General features: G+C 52.7%; 1 protein-coding gene across 4 annotated transcripts in view; it reads left to right on the top strand.

The window, feature by feature from the left end:
- The window catches only part of VRK3 (VRK serine/threonine kinase 3), a 35,301-nt gene extending 16,381 nt beyond the window's left edge, over window positions 1-18,920 (top strand). For 3 of the 4 annotated variants that reach the window (XM_054588767.1, XM_054588764.1, XM_054588766.1), the window contains 6 exons: window positions 191-283; window positions 5,046-5,178; window positions 6,351-6,471; window positions 12,718-12,776; window positions 15,993-16,153; window positions 18,510-18,920. In XM_054588767.1, coding sequence (XP_054444742.1) covers window positions 191-283; window positions 5,046-5,178; window positions 6,351-6,471; window positions 12,718-12,776; window positions 15,993-16,153 — 567 coding nt within the window. In that variant the 3' untranslated portion in view covers window positions 18,510-18,920. The remainder of the gene's footprint in view (window positions 1-190; window positions 284-5,045; window positions 5,179-6,350; window positions 6,472-12,717; window positions 12,777-15,992; window positions 16,154-18,509) is intronic. The other variant, XM_054588768.1, reaches the window with a different exon arrangement.
- The last annotated feature ends 454 nt before the right edge of the window (window positions 18,921-19,374 follow it).

Here is a 19,374-nt window from a genome sequence, read left to right as displayed (position 1 = left end):
TGGTGTGCTCTCCAGTGGACTTCCTAATGCTCCCCCTGAAATGAGTCAGGCCTAACTCCCCACCACTGCCCCGGTCACAAGCACGCCGTACGACCGCAGGCCCAACAGTGGGGACTCAGTCATTGGGCTTTGCATCAGAGCCGGTTTGTGTGAGTCGTGCTGCTCATGGAGATCCTCTCTTCCTCCCCAGCTGGATGCCCTGGAGTTCCTCCACGAGAATGAGTATGTTCACGGAAATGTGACAGCTGACAATATCTTTGTGAACCCAGATGACCTGAGCCAGGTAATAGTCAGGTCTTCCCCACCTTGGGGACTCCCCGGGCTCAGGATCTCATCTGTCTCAAAACTTCGTTTATTTTATTTCAGTGTTTTAAATTCATTTTAGAGAGACAGGAATGGTCGGGGGAGAGAGAGATGGGGAGAGTGAGAGAGAGAGAAACATCAATTTGTTGTTCCACTTATCTGTGCATTCATTGGTTGATTCTTGTATGTGCCCTGACTGGGAACTGAACCCACAACCTTGGTGTTTCAGGAGGACACTCTAATGAACTGAGCTACCTGGCTGGGGCAAAACTAGCGATGAGCAACTTAGAAAAAATGGGCAAAGGTTAGGAAAAGCAGTTCATAGAAAAAGAAATCAACAGGCTACTTAAATATATGAAAAGATGCTCAACCTCCTTAATAATCATAGAAATGAAAATTAGAATATACTGGTTTTTTACCCTTTGGGTAGACAAAATTTAAAAGAATGATGATATCTATGGTGATAAAAGGATATAGAGGAATAAAATTTCAGCTCTCAACTTCCAGTCAAGATGAACGCATAGGTAGACATGCCTTGCCTCCTTGCATAACCATAGAAGGATCACAGCTAACCTCAAAACAAAAAACACCCAGAACTGCCAGAAAATAGAGCTGTATGGAAGTCCAACAACCAAGGATTTAAAGAAGCCATATTCATCCAGATGGATAGGAGGGGCAGAGACAGGGAGCCAGAGTGGAGGGGATGTGGTGTGGCAGCCGTCGGAACAGGGAGCCCCACATTCATGTGTGAATGATAAAAATTGGGAGGGTTACCTGGGGAGTGAGTGATCCTAGCCCCAGGCCAGACCACGCAGCCCAGGCTTCCTACGCTGGGAAAAATAAAACCTCATAATTTCGGCTGTAAAAACCAGTGGGGGTTAGGGTAGTGGAAGATACTGCTAGTCTCTCCAGAGAGTCTGTTTAAAGGGCCTGCACTGTCCTAGAACATACGCAAACCCACCCACTTTGGGAACCATCACCAGGGCAACAGCTAGAGAGGCCCCAGTTGCATACGGGAAGAGGGTAAAGTGACTGGAAATGGGGTAAGTGCCAAGCAAGCCTCCAGCAGCCAGGCAGCGGCATTGTTCCCTCTCTGACCCATTCCCTACATACAGAGCCACAAAAACAGTGAAGTGGGTTGCCCTGTCCTGGCAATTACCTAAGGCTCCACTCCATACGATGTGACAGGCGAGCCAAATCAGGGAGTCAGAGCAGGTCTACCTAATATGCAGAAACAAACACAGGGAGGCTGCCAAATTGAGGAGACAAAGAAGTAATGGCTCAAATAAAAGAACAGAACAAAACCCCAGAAAAAGAACTAAACAAAATGGAGATAACCAACCTGTCAGATGCAGAGTTCAAAACACTGGTGATCAGAATGCTCGAAGAACTCACTGAGTATGGCAAAAGCATAGGGAAGAAATGAAGGCTACACTAAGTGAAAGAGAAAAATCCACAGGGAACCAACAGTGAAGGGAAAAAGCCAGGGTTCAGATCAATGATTTGGAATATAAGAAGAAATAGTCAACCAAAACAAAATGAAGAAACAAGAACTCAAAAAAGTGAGGTGAGATTAAGAAGAATATGGGACATCAAGAAATTGAAAACTTATTTGAAAAAGATAATGAAAGAAAATTTCCCTAATTTGGTGAAGGAAGTAGACATACAAGTCCAGGGAGCACAGAGAGCCTCAAGCAAGTTGGACCCAAAGAGGACCACACCAAGACACATTATAATTAAAATGCCAAAGGTTAAAGATAAAGAGAGAATCTTAAAAACAGCAAGAGAAAAGCAGAGAGTTACATATAGAGGAGTTCCTATAAGACTATCAGATGATTTCTCAAAAGAAACTGCAGGCAAGAAGAGACTGGCAAGAAATATTCAAAGTGATGAAAAGCAAGGACCTACAATCAAGATTATTCTATCCAGGAAAGCTATCATTTAGAATTGAAGGGCAGATAAAGTGCTTCCCAGATAATGTCAAGTTAAAGGAGTTCATCATTACCAAGCCCTTATTATATGAAATGTTAAAGGGACTTATTTAAGATAAAGAAGAAGATTAAAACTATGAACATCAAAATGATAACAAAGTCACAACTATCAACAACTGAATCTAAAAACCTAAAAATAAACTAAACAACTAGAACAGAACCATAAATATGGAGATCATTTGGAGGGTTAATGGCAGGGAGGGGAAAGAGGGAGAATGGGGGAAAAGGTACAGGGATTAAGAAGCATAAATGGTAGGTACAAAATAGTCATCGGGATGTTGATAATAGTAAAGGAAATGGAGAAACCGAAGAACTTACACGCACAACCCACTGACATGAACTAAGGAGGATTGCTGGAGGGAAGGGGGGTACCGGGTGGAGGAGGGGCAAAGGGGGGAAAATTGGGACAACATAGTAGCATAATTCATAAAATATACTTTAAAAAGGAAAGAAAAATGATTTATATTCTGTTAGAAATATGAATTTGGCAACCTCTTTGGAAGGTAATTTGGATATAGCAGTCAAAATTTTAAATGCATGTTTTTTTGACCCACGAGTTCCTCTTTTAGGAATATATCCTGTCCATATATTCATAGGACTGTTCAGAGATATATGTATAAACATGCAGTGTTCCTGACAACACTGACTGTAACAGTAAAATGGGAAAACCTTAAATATATACTCCCAGTAGGGTACTAATTAAATAGTGTTTTAAAGTAAATTCTAATTACTTTCTCAAATTACATGATTTAAGCGAAAAAAAAAAAAAAGGGATGGGTCTGATATATTGGTCCAGGGAGTGGAAAAATCGAGGACTTCCTGGTTTCAGGCATGACTGAAGCTAGGAACTCAAGGCCCATCATTGGGAAACGGTCTCTTCCCTCTCAGGGCTCTTCTCGTTTGTGCATCCGTCCTTGCCAGGCAGACTCTTCCCTCAGGCTGACAAGGCCACCAGCAGCAAATTAGGCTTCGATCCCCTCAGCTTAGCAACCCAGTGGAAATAGATCAGGTGAGCCTCACCTCAATCACGTGGTATAAGAGCTGGAGAGAGGTGATCCCAGGGAAAAATCCTCAGACAGTATTAGTCAGAGCTCTCCAGAGAAACAGAACCAACAGGATATACAGGAAGAAATTGATTATAAGGAATTGGCTCGAGCAATTAATGTACAGCAGCAATTTTCAACCAGTGTGCCACGAGAATTTTTAAAACATGCAATAGCCGACGAGTCAGTCAGGGGTGCTGACCTCTTTTCCCTTAGATTGTCAACATTTTTTAAAAAGGACAACACACTAGTAGCTGTCCACGGTGAGTGAATCAAAATTGTACCTATTCGTTTTGTCAGAACAACAAAATATGTATTTTTTTGGTGTGCTGCAGAATTTGAGTAGTTAGTTTATGTGTGCCATGAGATGAAGAGGGTTGGAATTCACTGGTGTACAGAATTGTACACAAAGTGACCTTTTGGAAGGAATTGGCTCGCACAATTATGGAGACTGAGAACCTCAAGATCTGCAGTTGGCAAGCTGAGGAGCAGGAAGGGCTGCTGGTGCAGCTCCAGCCAGTCCAAAGGCCTGAAAACTAGGAGAATTGACTGTGTGAGTTCTCGTCTGAAAAGCTGGCAAGCTCAAAGCCCAAGAAAAGTCAATGTTTCAGTTCAAGTCCAAGGCTGGAAAAGGCAGATGTTCCCACTCAATCTTTTTGTTCTCTTCAAGCCTTCAACTGTTGGATGAGGCCCGCCTGCATTAGATAGAGCAATCTGCTTTACTTAGACTATGATTTAAATGTTAATATATCCAGCCCTGGCTGGTGTGGTTCGGTTGTGTATAGTCCTGCAAACTGAAAGGTCGCAGGTTCAATTCCTGGTCAGGGCATATGACTGGGTGGTGGGTTCGGGCCCCAGCTGATGCTCATGCAAGAGGCAACCAATTAATGTTTATCTTCCTCTCTTTCTCCCTCCCTTCCCCCTCTCTAGAATCAATAAAAGGAAAAATATTTAATATTAATCTTATTGAGAGACACTCTCACAGATACACCCAGAATAATGTTTGGTCAAATGTCTGAGCACCCAGTGAGGTTACACGTAAAACTAAATATCACAAACTGTGACCAGAATAAAAGGCTGTAGATCTCTCATGGACAAAACCAATAGTTGTCCATTGTCCAAATGGCAGAATACAATGAGCTATCAAAACGCAGATGGGGCTGTGTGTCTGACTGATAAGCACTTTGCTTTTTGTTTTCAACTCAGTTAAGCCTCATAACAACCCTGCAAGGTGGGAACTATCATTGTCTTCACTTTACAAATGGAGGAATCAAAGCACAAAAAAGTTCCATAACTCGCCCAAGGTTGTGCAGCCCCTAAGGGCCACGCTGGCATTTGTATCTGACCCGTCTGGCTCCGGAGCTGATGCCCGAGCCACTCTTGAAATGCAAAAAGCGGGGTGCCCGACAGGAGGTGTAGTGTGATCCTGTCGCAGAAAACTAGAGCCCTTGCTCCGTCCACATGTGTTTACCAGTTATTTAAAAAAAACTATTTGAAACAATAAGAAACTAGTATCAGTGGTTACTTCTGGGTGATCGGTTTAGGGGGCTGGGTTGCGATAGGGATGATTGGTTTAGGTTCTTTTCACTTTACACTCTTTTGTTCCGTTGGGCATTTGTTTCCCGTTATACCCACGATTGCACGGTCTGATTCCAGAGTCCAAGCTCCTAACCTCCAAACTGTATGGCTTTTCCCCATGCCCACACAGGTGACCCTGGCAGGTTATGGCTTCGCCTTCCGCTATTCCCCGGGGGGCAGACATGTGGCCTACGTGGAAGGCAGCAGGAGCCCCCATGAGGGGGACCTGGAGTTCATGAGCATGGACGTGCACAAGGGATGCGGTAAGAGGCCAGAGAAAGGCGTCGGGACCGTGGAGACACGCTTCTCCTACAAGGGCAGCTCTAGGTTTTCCCAGCCATGGACAGCAGATGTCCAGACGCTGAGGTCACCTAAAGGAGCCGTGATAGAGAGTTAGAATTAAGAATAGTGTCCCCAAGCGTTGAGGAGTTATGAGTAGTGGTTCAGCACCAATGACAGAGGGCACGAGGAAGCCCTGCGCGTCCAGAGGTTCAGATTCAGGATCCGGTGGAGACCTGGAACATGGCATTCGCCCACGAGTCACCCAGGAGAGGCTTCTGAGGAAGCAAGTGGCTCTCTGTGTCTGCAGCACAGGAGAAAACTCTGGACGGAGGCTCAGATGTCGGCAGGATCTCAGGAGCTGTCAGCTGAAGCCCTGGGACAGGATGAGATTATCCAAGGAGAGTGTACAGTGAGCAGGGAGCCCAGGGCCGGTCCCCTGAGGAGGTCTCAGCCCCTCTTTCCCAAATCCCTTGATATCACGGCCATCCCGGAGCCTGTGTCCTCCCACCAGACTGAGCTCTGAGCCCACCCAGGGAAGGGGTGGCGCCTGCGCCCCTGGCATCAGGCGGCAGAAGGTCTGGCACAGCCAACTCAGTGCTTGCTGAATGTTTACATGAATTGTCCAAATCATGATGTTTAGGCAACATAACAAAAATAAGGCCCAGCGGTCGTCTGCTCCCCAGCGGAGGCTGTATTCAGCGCCCGGCCCTCTCTCCCTCTTGCCCTGTTCTGTGTCCTCTAGCTCAAGTAATCCCACGGTACCACCCTCCCGCCACTAGACTGAAGGACCGGGACCCGACCGAACTCTTGTCCACAATTTGGGAAATTGGATGGGGCCTGGTGCACAGGGCTCTGAGGGCTCCTCGAATGCATGACAGACAAGCAGTGAGGAGTGAGCTAGTGACAGCGGGGATGAAGGGACAGCTGAGAGCGTGAGTGGGAGTCAGAGGGACACAAGGGTGAGAGTGGGCGAGTAAAGAGTGAATGTGCAGCGGGAGCCCGCGCATCTGGGTGCTTGGGTGCTTGGGTGTGTGTGTGCGTGCGTGGGTGCGTGCGTGCTTGGCTGAGTCAGTGAGAAAGAGAGGAAGGGGGAGGGCGTGGCAGGGAGTGGAGGCTCCAGACTGAACTGCCACCTCTTTCCCTCCCTCCCCAGGCCCCTTCCGCCGCAGTGACCTCCAGACCTTGGGCTACTGTCTGCTGAAGTGGATCTACGGGACCCTGCCGTGGACAAAATACCTTCTCGACGTGGAGGCTATCATGAAGCTGAAACAGAAGTGAGTCTGGGGGTCAGCAGAGCCCAGCGCTGGCCCAGCACCCATGCAGGAGGGGCACAAGCTCAGGGCCCAGCAGGGGACAGAAAGGAGAGGGAGGCGGAGTCTAGCAGAGCCAGGGCCTCTGCCATCCTCAGGCGCTTGCTCTACCGCCTATTCCAGCAGACGAGAGCGTGGGCTCTCGAGCCCCACAGCCTGGGGTCAGTCTCTGGCCCCGCTGCCGCAGGGGGTTGGGTGGGCCGCCTAACCTCCGCAAGCCTCAGTGAGGTGGGACCCTGTTAGCACCCGCTGCGGGGGGCTGTGGAAGGGCAGTAGGTACACAGCATCAGTGGAGAGCCTTGCCTGTGGGAAAGGCCTGGGCCCTGCCTCAGCACAGGGCAGCACCAGCGCTGGTGTTCACACCCCACTCCCTCACCTCTGCGTGTAAAGCCACCAGATCCCGCTAGTTCTGTTTAGACGTTCAGCACCAAGGACAGCGCCCTCCTGCCCCCGCGGCGTGGCGGGGGCTCCTCCTTGGCTGCGAAGGGGAGTGCGGAGACGTGCGGTTCAGCACCAAGGACAAAGGCATCTGTTTGCAGAGGGAAGTGTGGCCCGTGAGGTTCAGCGCCGCGGGCAGGGAGCAGCCCGGCGCACAGGGGAGTACGCGGGACCTTGGTCCTCAGTGCCAAGGACAGTCGGTGGGCAGCGGGACGGACACAGGGAAGCGCTGCGGGCCCAGAGGACGGGATTCGAGATTTGGTTTAGACTTGAGGCTGAGAGCTGCCCAGGAGTCATCTAGCAAGGGTCATCCAGGAGATCGTTGGCTGTCAGTGTCTGAAGTGCAGAAGTGAAGTCTAAGCGGAGATTCGGGCCTCAGATTCGGGCCTCAGCGGTGCCCCAGGAGCCGCCAGCAGGAGCCCTGGGAGGGGCGAGCTTTTCCAGGGAGAATGTGCAGAGGGGCAAGAGGGAAATCTCTCCAGTAAACAGCATAGGGTCCGCAGTGTTTCTCAGTTCTTAGCCGGCTGTGTTCCTCCTAAGCCTCACTTGTTTTATTTTTCCCCTTCAATGTCCCCCATCCTCCTCCTCTCGCCCGTGGACACCCACTCCAAGGTGCTAATCCATGTTCTACTCGTGCGTTTGCTTAAATGTACAACGTGCATGACGGTGGTGGTACTGCGTGGGTTTGACCTGCATAAATGCTGTTCTCTAAATCTAATCTGTTCCTGGCTTTTTTCACACAGCACTGTGTTCCTCAGCTTTAACCTCATCGTTCCATGTGCGTCGAGTTTACTGCTTCTGACTACTGTTTTTCAATAAGTTTGTATAGATATGTCTGTGTCCTTAACCACTGTATGCTGAGTGTATTTACTTTGCATAAATAGTACTCTGCTCTAAATTCCATTGTTTCTTGCTTTCTTTCACTCAGTGCTGTATTTTTGAACTGTCAGCTGCATCGCCAGTTCGCTGCCTCTGCCTACTCCTAACTTGGCTTCTTGAAATGTATCTCTGTCCTTGAAACGTACGTCATGGTGCCGTTGGGTGTGTTTGCCATGAATGGTTCAGTGCCCTGAATGTCCTCCCCCTTCAGGTTCCAGTTTAACCATCGGCGCCCGGGCAGCCCTCCCCTCACCCTCCCGCTGGCGCACGCGCGGAGGAGGGCGTTTGCCCGGCACAGGGGCCTGCTCCTGAGGCCCTGGTCAGGGCTAACGTTTGTTTTGCCGCCGCCTGCACCGGGTCTTGTGCCCAGTGCTTCCCTGCGTCATCCTCAGAGCAATTCTGGCCACCCGAGGCCCAGAGAGCTTAGGCCATCGGCCCAGGTCTCCCAGCTACTAAACGGAGGTGCTGAGACAGACACCAAGGTCATCTGACTCCAGAGAAGGCCCTTTCACTTCACAGCGCGTGCCTCCCAGCGGGGAGACAGGACGGGCCCTCCTCCACTGGGCACCCAGCCACTGGGCGCCCACCACGCTCCAGGCTCTGCTCTGGGCCCCAGGGCGCAGGGTTAAGTAAGGCTCGCCTCCCCGCCCGCCCTCGGGGAACTCACACGCCCGCTGCGGGGGACCGAGAGGGGAGCACAGAGCACGTCAGAGCTCAGACCGCTGGGGCGGTGAGGCCAGAGCCCTGGGGGTCCTCTGGGGACCCGCTGGGCGTGAGCATGTGCCGCTCTTTTAGACTTAATGGCCAGGGCGGGTCTCATGGTGAGAGTGACAGTCACCTCCAGGAGGCAGTGAGGCAAGGAGGAGGTCTCACTTTGGTGCTGACGTGCCCCTAATGTCCCTGTGGAACGAAGGAAAGACAGAGACAGAGCGAGGCCTTCAGCTCCCAGGCTTCCGCAGGCTACCTCTGCCTCAGAACCTGCCAGAACGTGCGGCGTTGCCTTGTTTTCTCAGAACTTACTGTTGCACTTACTCTCCAGTTTTCCGTGTTTGAAATGGAGCTGGGTGAAAACAGCGAGTCACAGAACGGGTGACACAGGCGGCGCGCCCTGCCCGTTCGCTGACGCGTCGAGTGTGACCGACGTGCGGGACCTGCTCCTGTACGCGTTTCCGTTGGGTTAGTTAGGGACCAGGCTGAGCCGCTCTTGCGAGGAGACCCCACGACACTGTGGCTCCCACAAGGCAGATGTGTGCTTCCCTCTCACAGACAGTCCCAAGGCAGGAGGCTGAGGGTGGTGGGTGCCACAACCCTTTCAACGTGCACACGTCCGCCTCTGGGTACCGGCCCTGCTGCCCCTGTCTCCCGTGGCTTTGAAAGGGCGGGACCAGAAATGACACATGTCTCTTGGTCACGTAGCCACCCTGGGCTGCAGTGGGCTTGGGAAGCATCCCCAGCCTGTGGCTGCTGACCCCTAGGATCCTGCCATTAAAGAGGGGAGGCGACCCTGGGCGGCAGGTAGCAGGTCCTCCACGGTGCCACCTTGAGTCGCATTTCTGAGGACAGGGGCCACATCGTGCCGTTCCCAGCACAGTGCTGGGCGTGTTGTGAGCGCCCGTGGAACCGCTGTGAAATAAACGTAGTGAGCCTTCATTCTCGGGCCTGGGCTTCTGTGTGGACATGTGGGTCAGGCAGGCAGGCCCCAGCCCTGGGGGTTCCCAGGCTGGGGAGAGACGCTCGGGCAGGAAGCAGACACTGCGTGTGACTGTGGAAGTCCCCGGGGTGTTGTGGGAGCAGAGGGGAGGCATGAGACCTGGCCTCGGCCCACTGGAGCTTTGACCCAGAGAACGCCTGGCCCAGTCTGAAGAGAGCAGTTACTTCCCGGCAGGCGAGGGGGAAGCGAGATTTCCAGGCAGGCAGGATAGCACCTATGGGAACTCTTCATTCATTCATTCGCTCATGTCGACCTCTCTTCCCAGGGCCTCAGTGTGCCAGCCCCTGGGCTGGGAAATGCTGGAGTCAGCTGAGGGCACCTCTTGTCATCGGTGGAACCTCCTGCGGAGGCTCCGATGGCTTGAATCCTCTCTCCCTCTTCTTCCCTAACTCCTAAGAAGTCACGTCACCCTTTTCACGCCTCTCCCTCCCACCTTCCCCTTCGCAAGAGCTAACTGATGACCTCAGGAGCCTCACTCAGAGGCTCTGCGATCGCCAAGTTGGTACAGAGCACATCAAATGGGTCCTACTAATCGTTTTAATATCAATGATTTCAGTACAAGGAGCAGTTCATTCCAGAGCCCCAGAGCCCAACCACAAGTGCGGAGGGAGGGGGGGCAGTGAACAGGCTCGGCAGGGAGACCTGAGCTGCAACACAGCCATCGTTGGGGACTCCACGCCCAGACTCGGGGCATCCTATCAAAAGGAACCACGAGGGGGCGATGTTGGAGCATGCAAGTTTTCTGGGACCCTAACTTGTGCTCTTCTAGGACCTCTTAGTGGTTGGTACATGTGGCCTTTTTTGACTCACTCAACAAATATTTGTTCATTTTCTTGTACCTCCCAGTTCATGCCAGAATGAATGACTAAGAGGAACAGAAGGGACAGTCGATGCCCCAGGGCTTTCTGGCGGGAAAGTCCCAGCTGGGAAGGCACCGATGTGACTGCTCTTAAGGCTGCCAGCTGGGCAGGAAAGGCCCACAGGCACTGACAGCGACAGCCCGTCGGGGAGGAGGGCTCACCTGCTCTGTCACGCGTTCATGCACCGCGCACACCCTGGGGCTGCGAGGAGAAGGGTCAGACCCGCCCTCCCTGTGCACGCGTGTTGCCAGTTGCTGCAGAGGCCTGTGGACCTCGCACAGGGTGCGAGCGAACTGGCATCGTCTTCCTTCGCCTGGAGGGGCGAGGGGGAGGGGAAGCTTCCAGGAGACCAGCCCTTGAGCTGTGTCCCAAAGCGGGAGCAGCCACCTAGTGGGGACAAGGCCGGGGAAAGCCGTCCCGGGCAGGGAGAGCAATATGTGCGGAGGCCAGAGGATGCAGGTGGATTTTGACTGATTAGGGGACCAGGAAGAGGTTGGTGTGGCTGGAGCACGAGAAGAGGGGAGGGCTGTGAGCTGGGAGGGGCAGAGGCAGCTCTGGGCGCGGAAAGGCTCTCTGGGGCCATGCGTGGGAGGCCGGGGTCCAGGGAGAGGGTGAGGCCTGAGCTGGGCCCAGAGCCTTGCGCAGAGTGGGGGATGGGGCAGAGAGGGCTGGGGAGCAGGAGGGTGCGGCTTGGGACTTCCGGGCTGTGGGGGGAGGAAAGGACGGAGCCCAGGGTCTGGGTGGGTGGTGGGGAGCCAGCCCAGGGGTCCAAGCCAGTGAAGATAAGCCAAGGATGCAGATGAATTTCCATGTTTCCCGGGTGGTCCAAGAGGAATGTGTATGTGTTTATACGTGCATGTGTATACAAATGTTTGTGTGTGGATGGATGGTCACTCTTCGTCATTCACACGTTTCATATTTGGGCATTTGCCTGTTCACTCGAGTGTATCTGTAGCCCCAAAATCAACACTCAACAGTGCCTTCATGGTCATTCTCGGACACGTGCGGAGTGGACAAAATTTAGGGTTGCCCGACACCCACGATCCCCGCTGTCAGACAGATGTAATCTACCATATGAATGAATATATGAAAATATTTTAGTAATTCTTCATTGATAAACATTTAGACTGTCTCCAACTTCCTGACATTATAAACTCTTTACTCCTTTTTCTCTTTACTGGGTTTTGGTTTAAATACCAAAGCAAGCCGTGCTCCGCCTTCTTAGTTCAGCTCTCACTGTAAACCAGTGGCCTATTTTATGCCACATTTTCCACCTTTTTGTGTGTTGTTGTTTTTTTACTTCATTCTATCAAGTGGCCCCAGGTGCACTGTCCCTCTCGGAAGCACGCCCACACCTTTCTTCCCTCTCAGGAGCGCTCTTCCGAAAGTCTCAGGGCCCCCGCGGGACGGGCAGTCAGGGGAGCGCCGGGCAGCGGCCGCTCATCCCGGACTAAGTCCCCGACCCTGGCCCCAGGGCCCCTTCTCTCTGACTTCCCAGCGAGCGAGGGCAGCGCCACCTTGGCTCACTTCTTTCCTGTAACACCTCTAGCCGAAGCAGCCCCGCCTGGGCTCTCTCCTGTCGCGTCTTCTAACCTAGGCCCTTCCTTGTTTCACTGTCCGCAGCCCTAATAAACGTACTCTCACAGTCAGAAAATAAAGAAACAATGCAGCAGCCCCAAGCGTAGGGCTGAAGTGCTGTCTCGTGTCCCTCAGTGTCGGAGGCCGGGACGTGCCTCCAGGGAAAAAACCGCGTGTTAGATGAGCGAGCCCCCTTCAGGCGCAAGCACTGTGCTGTTGCCTGTGAGCTCCCTGTGGATAAAATCTATGTTATGTTAAGTAAGATGTCTTCAACACAAACACATAAAACCAGGTTATTATCTATTGATCAGTTGATGAAAATGTCGTGAGCAGCCCGGGCTGATGTGGCTCCGTGGATTGAGCGCCGGCCTGTAAATCAAAGGGTCACTGGTTCACTTCCCAGTCAGGGCACAGGCCTGGGCTGCGGGCCAGGTCCCCAGTTGGGGGTGTGTGAGAGGCAACCAATCAATGTTTTTCTCCCTCTTTCTCCCTCCTTTCCTCTCTCTCTAAAAATAAATAATTGAAATATTTAAAAGAAAATGTTGTGACCAGAGGCTCACAGGAACCTAATGCTATGTTTCCCCTACGAGCAGATTCAGAAGTTGCTAATTCAGCGTTCAAGGTGAACCCACAGGGCGTAACTACACAGATAATAAGCATCTACTCTATGGCTATGAGACGTTTTGTTTAAATGGTGGCTCTCCCTTCCCCAAAAGACCTTCGCATGTCCCTCTGTCCTCTCAGGTTCCTTGACGACCCGGAGGCCCTCGTGGGACACTACAGTTGCCGGATGAGTCCCTCAGGTATGTCCTGAAGGGGAGGGACAGGCACGGGCCGTGGCGGGACAGGGTTGGGGGGGGCTTGGATCCATGTGAGGTCATCTCTCTTTAACACACCTTTGTTGTCTTTGAGTTTTTCAAATTGCATGTGTGTATGTGCTCATTGCAGAAAAACAAAAATCTTCCCCCAAAATTCAGACGTGTCTGAAGAATAACAACAGACACGCACAGACAGCCTCGGTGTGCACCCCGACCAGGCTCGAACTAGTAACCTTCAGTGTCCGGGATGGCGCCCCAACCAACTGAGCCACCCAGCCAGGACATAATGATTTTTTTTAATGGAATCATATTCTGCATATTGGTTTCCAACCTGTTTTGTTTTTTTTTTCCATATAAGAAGAGTTTACCTTGGAGATTTTCTGTATCTGTGTTTGCAGAGTTTTGTCAGTATTTTTATTTTGTGGTAAAATATACCTAATGTCAGTAATTTAAAACTGCGGTTGTGACTCATTAGCCAGTCATGAAATTAATTTAATGGGTCGAAAATAAGAATTTTTTTATTTTTTTATTTTTAGTCAGGGGAAGGGAGGGAGAAAGAAGGAGAGAAACATGAATGTGTGGTTGCCTCTCACGCATGCCCTCCACTGGGGACCTGGCCCACCACCCAGGCCTGTGCCCTGACTGGGAACTGAACTGGCGACCTTTTGTTTCTCAGGCTGGTGCTCAATCCACTGAGCCACCCCAGCCAGGATGAAAATAAGATTTTTAAAAATTTAAAAGAACAGAAAGAACATTAGCGCTTTGCAGGAATTAAGGAAATGTGAGACATTAGTTTCAGAAATACATATTTATACTCATATAAGTATGTGGGTAACAGGTTATAATGTAAAATATATTTCTAATTATGTTTCAGTTTTTAAATATTTGAAGAGCAGTGGTCCCTCTAGGTACAACAACCCAACATATAATACATGATATAATCTACCATATGAATGAGTATATCAAAATATTTCAGTAATTCTTCATTGATAAACATTTAGACTGTCTCCAACTTCCTGATACTATAAACTCTTTCCTCCTTTTTTTCTTTACTGGGTTTTGGTTGAAATACCAATCTAATGGTTGCTTATATAATAATTTAAACCAAACAGAAACATGTTAAATAAAAAGTGAAAGTTCCTGTCCCTTCCTTGTCCCTTCCCCAGTCATCGTACTTCCAAAGAAATACAGTGAGTACATATCAGTTATCTTTTGCTTCGTAATAAGCCACCTCAAAACATACTGACCTGAAACAACAGCCATTTCATTTCTCTCTGACTCTTTGGAGTAACAGTCAGGCCAGGTTCAGCCGGGTGGTTGAGGGGCTGGTCTTCACGCCAGTGCTGCATCCACGGTGGCTCCACTGGGGCCGGTGGCTTCAAGGGCCCCTCTCCCTCTTGTCTGGCGATAGGTGCCGGCCTGCCACGGGCAGGACTAGGAGGCCCCAGCCGCGATGGCTCATCTCGGCTCCCCTGGTCCCGCGTCCCCCGGCCCCCAGCAGGCTCGGGGGGCTTCCTCGCCGCTGCCCCTGGGGCAGCGTTCCAGGCGGGCAGGAGTGGACCGTGCCGGCCACGGGGGTCCCAGGGCGGCTCTTCTGCCACGTTCACACCCGCCGCAGGGCCCGCCCGCCCTCCGGAGGCGGGAGGCAGCAGCCGAGGGGCAGGCAGGCAGGGATGGAGTCCTGCGGTCTGCGGCCAGCGCAGATTAATGTGTGCACACGTGGCTTGGTTTTACAAAACCGTTAGTTTTTACAAAACTCTTTTTGTAAAACAAAAACAGTCACCCTGCATACGTTTTGGTCGGCATCTTACTTTTCACGTTAATTACCATTCGGCCGTCCCTGTCGTTACTCGCACATCAGCCATCGCAGTGGTTTTTACAGCTGCTCCATATTGGTGGTTTGACTAAACCTTCATTTTTAAGGCCAATCCCTGTTACTGGAGATTTAGGCAGTTTTTGTTTTCTCTCTGTGTGTGTTTTTCCTCACTGTTCTTTCTGTAGAACTTGGACACCGCTCTCTAAGCCAGAGGCAGAATGAGACAGACACGGTACTCTGTCCTCTGGGGCTCTGTAAGGGCTCACTCTTTCATTGCCTGAAACCTCTGTCTGGGTTCAGTCCCTGGCCGGGCTGCCCAGGTCACTCTCTCGTCCAGCCTTGTGCTCTCTGTCCTCCAGGAAGGAGCCCCCAGCTCGCAGGCCGGGGCAGGGCTTGCGTGATGGACGGGCGGTGAGGGCGGGACTGGCCCTCCTCGGGGAGGATGGAGCGGCCCCTAGTCCGGTGCCAGCCCGGGGAAGTTCAGTGGGTAATGTGCCTCTCTGAGCCTCAGCTTGTGTGCAGAGCGGCCAGTAACGGACCCCACGTCCGCAGTTGCCCAGAGAATTGAATGCAGAACGGCCTGTGCAGAGCTGGGCCCAGGGACCTGCCTCAGCTTCCGCTGCAGCCCCAGCTATCCAATAAATGAGCTTTTCAGTTTAGTTCAGAGTGTCCAGCCTGTGGTAGACATTCCCCACGTGGGGACTATGACTGCTCTGGGTATGGCCATGGGCACTTTTTAAGAGAGCGATGATGATATTGCATTTATTTAGGGGGGAAAGAAACAATGACAAAATCTTTATCATTGAAGCTGTGTCCCTGAGGCCTGTGAATGTAAAGGCAGAGTTGTTTCACATGTTGAAGTGGTCAGGGGTAAAAATGAAACGATTACCAAAACTTGCCCGAAAGTGCAGGCTGCAGCGCCGCCACGTCTAGGCACAGCCGTGCCATTCACATCCCCGTTGTCTGTGGTTGCTTTTGTGCGAGAGCAGCTGAGTGGAGTTTTTTCGGTCTCGGACCAACCAAAAATACCGGGCTTTACAGTAAAAGTTTGCGGGTCCCCATTTTAAGGACCCACTAAATATTTACAGGCCAAATGCCATAATTAGCGGGGCTCTGCTTTCAGACAGTGCAGGAGGGGAGATGGTGGGGTCTGAGAGAAACGACACTGGCTGAGTTGACAGTCGCTGAGGCTGGGTGATGGGCTCGCGGGTGTTCACGATACGGGCCCCTGTTGCGTGTGTCTCAGTGCCTGCGGCAGTGCCACGCCCAGAGGCAGCGCTGAGCTGACGGGCACCGCAGGGGAGACGCTGAGGGCGCCGCCCCCGTGGGCTGTGGGCTGGGGCCGCTCTCAGGCCTCTGCCCTGGCGGGGGTGTCTTGACCACAGAGGCGCCGCAGGAGTACCTGAAGGACTACCTGAAGGCGGTGATGGCGCTCAGGTACGACGAGAAGCCGCCCTACGCCGTGCTGCGGCTCAAATTGGAAGCCCTGCTGAAGAAGCTGCGGGTGTCGGCCTACGACCCCCTGGACCTCCACGTGGCGCCATAGGTGGGTTCCGGTGGGAAGAGTCGGAGTCAACCCCCAGCCCCGCCAGCCCCAGCTCCGCTTTCCAGGCGGCATTTGTTGTTTATTCCGGGGCCAGCTTCCTAATGAGATGCTGGATTTTCCACAGGGTTCTTGAACTTTCCAAACCCAACCCCCACAGGCAATCACAAGCAGCAGAAACCCAACGCAGATTGGCTTTTAGAAGGAGGGAGATTGCCCTGGCTGGTGTGGCTCGGTGGATTGAGCGCTGGCCTGCGAACCAATGGGTCTCTGGTTCGATTCCCAGTCAGGGCACATGGCTGGGTTGAGGGACAGGTCCCCAGGAGGGGCACGCAAGAGGCAACCACGCGCTGATATTTCTCCCTCTCTTTCTCCCTCCCTTGATTGACATTCACAGCCTAGAAAATAGCATCGAGATACTGTCTGTCCCTCCTCTTATAGTCTCTGCTGGCTCCCTTGCCCCACACACACACACACACACACAAAGCCTCCCTGGCTTTGTGCCCTTGCCCCTTGCACTTCCTGGTTCATCTCGCAGCCCCTCCTGCAAGCACAGGACATCCCTGTTTATGGCAGTGCCGTATTCCATGCAGATGAAGGGTGCTCTTCATAACTTCGCTCACTCCCCCGGCCCAGCCGTTTGTTTCACAGCCGGCGCCACCTCACCGCCTTGGTGTGCGCCGCATCTGCGATGAGTAGGCTGCCCTCACTCGGGGCTGTGTCTCTTTATTCCCCCACGTGCACCACGTGAGAGAGTGTACAGGAATTTTAGGGAGGTCAAAACTAAACTCGCTTTGCTAACAGCTTTGGCAAGGCTGCGGGGATGTTCTGAAGAGGAGCTTCCCCAAGACCGCCCTCCGTCCGTGGAGCTGAAATCTCTCTCCTCGGGGCCGGCTGGAATTCAGAGCTCCACGTTGGTCTAACTCAGGCATTCGCAGGCGGAGGCGAGAACAGATGGGGGCATTTGTCACTGCGGACATTCTTTGTTGTCACCACGGGGGAGAGGGTGCTACCGTGGGTGGAGCCTGGGGCTGCTGCTCAGCGCCCGCAGCGCACAGGCCTGTGCACCGCAGACGGTCACCACTGGAACGGCCAGCAGGCCTGGCTGAGGGAGCCGGGTCCACAGCACCCGCCTGGTGGCAGCCACAGCTCTCTCCCTGGTGGCACTTTGGTTACACTGCTTTCTCACTCCTGCCCCATCACGCACATCCCAGGGCGGACAATGCGAGATCACCCGTGGGCAACGCCCTTCGCACAGGCCTGGTCCCGGAGCACTCACAAAATGCCAGGGTGAGGGTGTGGGTTGTTCTGCGGGGTCCTAAGCTCTCAGCCTGAACAACAAACACTCTCCGAAAGCGGAGGCGTCTCCACCCGGCGTGCCCAGTCCGTCTCTCCAGCCTGGCAAGCGGCTGCCCTGTCCCCGAGCTGCCCACAGGCCTCCGGGTCCTCCCCACGCCCCTCCCTCCTTCAGCCATGTCCCTCCTAGTCCGTTCTCTCCAAGCCTCCGCCCCCTTCCTCCCCGAGGCGGTGGACTGTGCGGTCCCTTGTCCTAGTCCCTGCGGGCAGCGGGCCCAGTGCGGGCGGGATCATGTCTTTCTGAGCATCCGTCTTTCCTGCGCGTGCTGCTGGGTGCGCCTGTCTTTATCGAGGGGCCCCGGCCTTCAGGACGGTGTGGCTCTGTCGTGCCTGCCTTCCTGTGTGCCCAGACAATGGCCCCTTTCAGGGTCGCTGCAGTTCCAGATCTGCTTACTCTCTGGGACCTCTAATTCAGGAGCAGGTTTGTCCCTTGGGTAGGAACGAAATAAGATGCTGTTTAAGGAGCCCAGGGACCTTGGAGTAACTTAAAGGTCATCTCACTCCTGCCGTGTGGCCACTGCTCGCCTTGGCCGGGGGCCTGACTTCCCCTCCCCCAGTCCACTGTGCCAGCCACCGTCCCCCTTTGCATGCCAGCCTCGGCCAGGCTCACTCCTGCCTCAGGACCTTTGCGCTGGCCATTGCCTTGGTCTGGAACCCCTTCTTTTTTTTTTTTTTTTTTTTAATTAATTTATTTACTTTTTAAATACATTTGTCTCTGCCTTCCCCCCCCCCCTGGAACCCCTTCTTCCTTCCATTTTTGTGCGGCTGGCTCCTTCTCATTTCTGGCCCTCAGGTCCTGAGGCCCCCTGATCGCCCCGCCCTTGGGGGGCCTCCCCACCTCCTCTCTCATCACGTCCCCTCTCCTCTGCACAGCCCTGTTCCCCTCCAGGGAAGTAAGTGTTGACTTTGTGGCGTATCCACCCTCCTCTCACCGCAGGGCCTTAAAGGGAGCTCCTTGAATGCAACTCACGAGACACTCACAGCGATTTTTATTGTCTTCCAGAACTTTCAACTCCCAGCCTGAAATAGAAAAAAAAAAAGTGAGAAGAATTGTGACTCCAAGCCTGCTGTAGATGAGCTTCTAGAAAGATCCCTCGAATGTGCATTCCTGCCACTTCTTTCAAAGATACTGCTTGTCAATCTCGATGAGCGTCAGGGAACCTGGCAGCTGGGCTCCCCGTACTGTGAACGGCCTCCCCCTGGCTGCCCCGTCCTTTCCGCCGGCAGCCGCTGGGGGTGTGAACGGAGAAGGTCCCCAACCCACAGACGGGGTTGAGCCGGCCCCTCAGCGGGACCCTTCCTATCACTGGCACCACTGTGCTTTGGTAATAAATTGTTTCACTGGAGCTTGGAGAGTTGCGTACCTGCAAAAGAAGTTCCTCGTGAAAAAGTTTAGCTCCCTTTTTTTGCCCACCCCCCCCCACCTTTCACCCACCCATCTGCCCTCCCATTCATCGGCGCAGGCCTCGTGGAGCCACTCGTTGATGCCTTCTTCATCCGCTTGTCTTTCCATCCGTTCGTCTTTCCATCCGTTCGTCCTTCTATCCATCCATCCTTCCATTCATATACAGATGCTCCTGGACTTACAGTGGAGTTATACCCCATTATAAGTTAAAAATATTGTAAGTCGAAAATGCACTTTGCCCCGACTGGTTTGGCTTCGTCGGTTGGAGCACTCGTCTCATAGCCCAGGTCAGCACGGGCCTGGGTTGTGGGTTTTGTCCCCTGTCCAGTGCACAAGAGAGGCAAGCAGTCGGTGTTTCTCTCTCAGGTCAACGTTTCTCTCCTTCTCTCCCTCCCGCCCTACTCCTCTCTCTAAAATCAATTAGCTTGTCCTTGGGTAAGGATTCAAAAAAGAAAGGGGGAAA

Source organism: Pteronotus mesoamericanus, unplaced genomic scaffold (genome assembly GCF_021234165.1).
Source record: "Pteronotus mesoamericanus isolate MK-2021 breed Mesoamerican mustached bat unplaced genomic scaffold, CSHL_Meso_final scaffold_137, whole genome shotgun sequence".
Lineage (NCBI taxonomy): Eukaryota > Metazoa > Chordata > Mammalia > Chiroptera > Mormoopidae > Pteronotus > Pteronotus mesoamericanus.
Note: the sequence above shows the minus strand (reverse complement) of the source record. Positions and strands in the feature narration are given on the sequence as shown.